This window comes from Rhinopithecus bieti, unplaced genomic scaffold (assembly GCF_001698545.2).
Source record: "Rhinopithecus bieti isolate Rb0 unplaced genomic scaffold, ASM169854v2 scaffold_5179, whole genome shotgun sequence".
Classification (NCBI taxonomy): domain Eukaryota; kingdom Metazoa; phylum Chordata; class Mammalia; order Primates; family Cercopithecidae; genus Rhinopithecus; species Rhinopithecus bieti.
The window spans coordinates 1,364,462-1,368,975 of NW_016804741.1; the positions used below are offsets into that span (position 1 = coordinate 1,364,462).

The 4,514-nt window shown below is 29.3% G+C and overlaps 1 protein-coding gene across 1 annotated transcript in view; it reads left to right on the forward strand.

Annotated features, from left to right (window-relative positions):
- NECAB1 (N-terminal EF-hand calcium binding protein 1) overlaps positions 1-4,260 on the forward strand; it is a 180,765-nt gene extending 176,505 nt beyond the window's left edge. The window contains exon 14 of the mRNA XM_017870358.1: positions 359-4,260. Within this exon, the coding sequence (XP_017725847.1) occupies positions 359-387 (29 nt within the window). The 3' untranslated portion in view covers positions 388-4,260. The remainder of the gene's footprint in view (positions 1-358) is intronic.
- The last annotated feature ends 254 nt before the right edge of the window (positions 4,261-4,514 follow it).

Here is a 4,514-nt window from a genome sequence, read left to right on the forward strand (position 1 = left end):
ATATATATATATATATATATATATGGCCTAACTACTGCCAGTGTTGGGCAGATTCTAATAACAACAATAGCATGATTTTAGCTTCATGGCATTTATAATCATGCTGCCAAAACAAGTTCTATTCACCTAGAACAAAAAATTTTAGATTGCAACAAAGTGCCAAAAGATATGGTACATATAAGTGCATAAGAAGAGTTCAATCTTGCCTCAAACAGTCAGGAAATGGTGACTAGAAAGATAAGTTATTATGCAGACTAAAGGTAAGGGGAATGGTCTCTTTAGATATAATTTGCACCTTGAATGTTCTTTGCCCTGTAAGTTATTTTCATTATTTTAGAAAATGTTTTTCTCTTTTCAGCTTCATGGTGGATCCTGAACAACAACTAGATGTTCCTAGACATTTTCCTTATTGTTCCAAGTGCAAAACAGGTGTTCTTATCTAAAATGTCAATTAGAAAATTATCTGTGGTTGTTAATCTACTGTATATTTTTGTTTGGTATATTTACTAAGTGCACTCTTTTAAAACTTATTCTATAATTTTATGATTCATGTGAATTTTAGCTCAATTTTCAAAGTTCACTAATATTCTCAATATTTAATGCTAAATGCTTTGCTACACTGTAACTAACCTAAAACCTTTTAGTGACAAAATCCTAATATGTGGAAAAAAGCATACACATAAAGGAATAATATTGTGAAAATGAATTTGCTATGATAAAGAAAAAATAAAGTGGAAACTTTTAGAGTATTACTTCATAGGGCAGATTTTGTAAACTGTCGTATACTGTAAAGGGTTAAACCAGCGTTTTGTGATTTTTAACAGATTTTCTGTGAGTGAAGTTTATTCTTCCAACAATGTCTACTCCATCCCCAACCCAACTCACAGCCCTATGACTATTATCTTTGCATTAGTTAAAAAGTTAGTATATAGGCATCAAACAACCTTGGCTGTAACCTATAGACTCTCTATCAATGTATCAGGTTATAGACTGGTTTTTCAAAAGTGAGCAATTCTGTGATAAGTTAGAGTACCATTTAGTAATACAGCAACATTGTGTCATTTATTAGCATCATAATTCCTTGTTATGTAAGTTAAATATATCAAGAAAGAAGAGACTATTGCTTTGGGAAAATGTGGTTCAAGTTTTATGGCATATAGTTTTGGTATGTGACAGATAACTAACTTTTCTTATGAAAAATATATATTTGCATGTAAACAATGATTTCAAAATACTTGAAAATAAACTTTTAACTCAAATGAATAAATAAGAAATATGAAACAAGCACAAAACCTTACGGAAGTCATAAAATAGTAGGGAAAGTACTAGACAGAAGACATCTGTTTTCCAATTTCAACACTAGAATGACTAAAACTATCTACCTATAGAACTATCTATAGATAGTATACTATCTATACTCTGCTCAACAAGCTCAGAAATTAAACGTTTTAATAATAAAATCTGTCCTGGTTATAAACCCTGCTGATGAAAATACAATACATATAAAAATGTATAGCCATGTTATTTTCTAGTATAAATTCCTTTGAAACTATAAGTCTTTGGGGAAAATATAAGGTAAAATTTTCCAGTTTTCCCCTTTGAAAACTCAGGAAAAAAGGAAGATTGAACTAATAAAATTTTATTTCTTAAATATAAATTTGACCTAAAATATTTTCTCAAACTAATTCATGAAACAGTAACTTTTACCAATACCTTTGTATACTCTCAGTTCTCATCCAATAGAAATAAAATTTTAAAATCCTTTCATAGTTCTATTAGAAATAAGTAGTAAATTTTGATATATTACACGTATACACGTGTGTGTGTGTGTGTTTATGTGTGTTTGTGTGCCTCTGGTCAACTCTAAGGATGACAGACACTGTGTAACAACACCTGGGTCAACTCTTTTAATTTATATACAAAGCAAAGAACAACATTAATGGAGATATACAATGATTATTCAAACAAGCTATACATATGTACAAAGGCAAATAGACACATAACAAAACAGTCTCTGCAGACTGATTGTATATAGTAAGAAAATATCAAAGGACTTTAAAACCTAAACGACTTTTGACATACAAACTCTTCTTGAGAATGCTTGTTGTAAATGGTTTCAAAAATACAAATTATAGCCAATCAAAACATTGCTTTGGTTGGTCCATTTAAGTATCCAATTCAAAAAGCATATCAAATCTTTTGGGTACTAGGCAGTTTCCAAAGTAGCATGGTAGTATTACTTGTTAAAAGGGTTCTGTTTTCAGTAACAGTACTGAATGGAAAGGGTCTGCAGATTCCAAATTGGAATAAGCTCTATCATATTCTGAAACAAGAATTAAAATGACTTGAGAATGGGCAAATAATAAAGCAAACCAATTAATTATATGGTCATTCTGACCCCATCTTATACAAATTATACATATATTTTGTGTACGTTTGTGAGAGTTGTATGTATGTGAACAGTATGCGTTGTGTATTCACATACAAATATATACTGAAACCTACAGTGGAAAAGGAAAGTAGGGAAAAAAAAAAAAAAAAAAAAAAGAAAAAGAATAAAGAAAAAACTGAGACCTAAGTATAAATATCACATTTTAAAGTAAACAATAAGTTTATAGTTAACAAAGATTTTTTTTTTCTATTTGAAAACTCATTTTCCTAAAGAACAAAGTAGTAAAAACAACAAAAACAGAAACAAAAAAAAGAGGTCACCAAAAGACCAAGATAGGAAACGTAACATGGAATACAAGCTTGAATCTGGGAAACAAGCTCAAAAACCAGCGGAAAAGAAAAAGTACTGGTTTTAGGAGTTCAAAATTCAGTGAAACAAACTTTTTGCCAATAGACCTAGGGATATGGGAAATAGAATTAGGGAGAGTTTACACTTACCTATATATCAGCAGATTTTTCTGGAAGAAATCCTTTTTTTTTTTCTTTTTTTTTTTAACAACAGTAACATCCAGAGTGACAAATTGCAGGAGATTTAATGTATAAAATTTCTAGGAATGAAAAACTTAAACCCAAAAATTCTTCATCCATATATGTTATAAGAAAATACAGAATTAAAACTTAATGTACGTCAATTATTTTCAAATGTCCAAATTCTTTTGGAAAAAAAATATCAGTTTCACTTTGAAATTGCTCAACTTCTGCTATTCATATGGTCTGATTAGTGACATAAGTAGCAGCTGTTTTTCAACTTCAGTTTCATTCACTACCATTGTTTCCAAATTATCAATCTCTGCTAGTAATTATGAATTTAAGACCATATTATTATCAAAAACCTAGAGACCAATCATATATCTGAAAAGAAATACTCATTAAAAATTCTCCCTCCTGTCATTAAGAACTATGCATTGAACATTCTGAATCATTCTAAGCCTCTGGAGAGACTGTAATGATCCATTCATGAGCTGGTATGAAATCAGTGGGAAGCAGAACAACAAAAGCAACTCTAAAAGCAACAAGAAATTATGTACCATATATACACTGTAGCAAATATTTTATATGAGAGTCTTTACAGCTTACATTTCCATTCCATTATTACAAGTGATGAAAAACAAAGAATTCCAAGTAGTACGCAAATTATAAATATACAGTCTTCCCACTTCACTAACCAAATTCCTACTTTCCAGTGTAACTTCCCAATTTATGCAGGAAACCTCCTGCAAGGCTGAAGCTGATTAGAAAATTTTTTATAGTTTAAAATAGCTCTTTCTCATTTTTAGAGAAGTCAAATAGTCAACCATCAAAATTAAGAATAAATTGAATTGTCACAGTCCATTACAGTTATTGTTGCTAGATCCACCTCATTTGCAGATGTCCAAACTATAAAATGAATAATTCTGTCTCTTCAAATTCATCTGTTCTTAAAATGCTACTTAAAACTTTGGTTGTTTTCCTGTAATATAAAAGAAAAAGTTAATTTATCAATTGATTGAATACAGTTTTTACTAATTAGTTCATCAAACCAAATACTGTGAATGTACCAGGTATTTACAGATTTAAATGCATGTACCATAGAAACTATTAAAGTAACTATAACTGTCAAATAACAAAATGGCTCATGCTTTAAAAATATATGTAATTCATTTTAAAATATACTAAATTGTATTCCAAACCTGTTCTGTTTCTGTGGCACCTAGTTTTAAAAAATGTATTAATGTGTAAATCGAAAGTAAAATGAATTCTAATGTATAAGTTTGTTTTAAAAAGTGTATGTCAAGCTTTTATTTACACAATAAAATGTTATTAAAGGTGGAAAGTCTACAAATGAAACAGTGACTATAGTTTATATAGCACTAAAGTTTACATTTATTCTTACAGACCATGGATTACATATCCCAAAGATCTTTGAACAGGTGGAAAAGTTGAAATATCAAGTACATTTTTTCTTATTTAATATTCCTGTATGAGAAGTATTATACAAAATTTTAATTCATGCTTTAATTAACTTTGAAAAGAATTGGCTAGAGATCTAAAGTTAGGGAGTTTAAGAAATATTAACATAAACT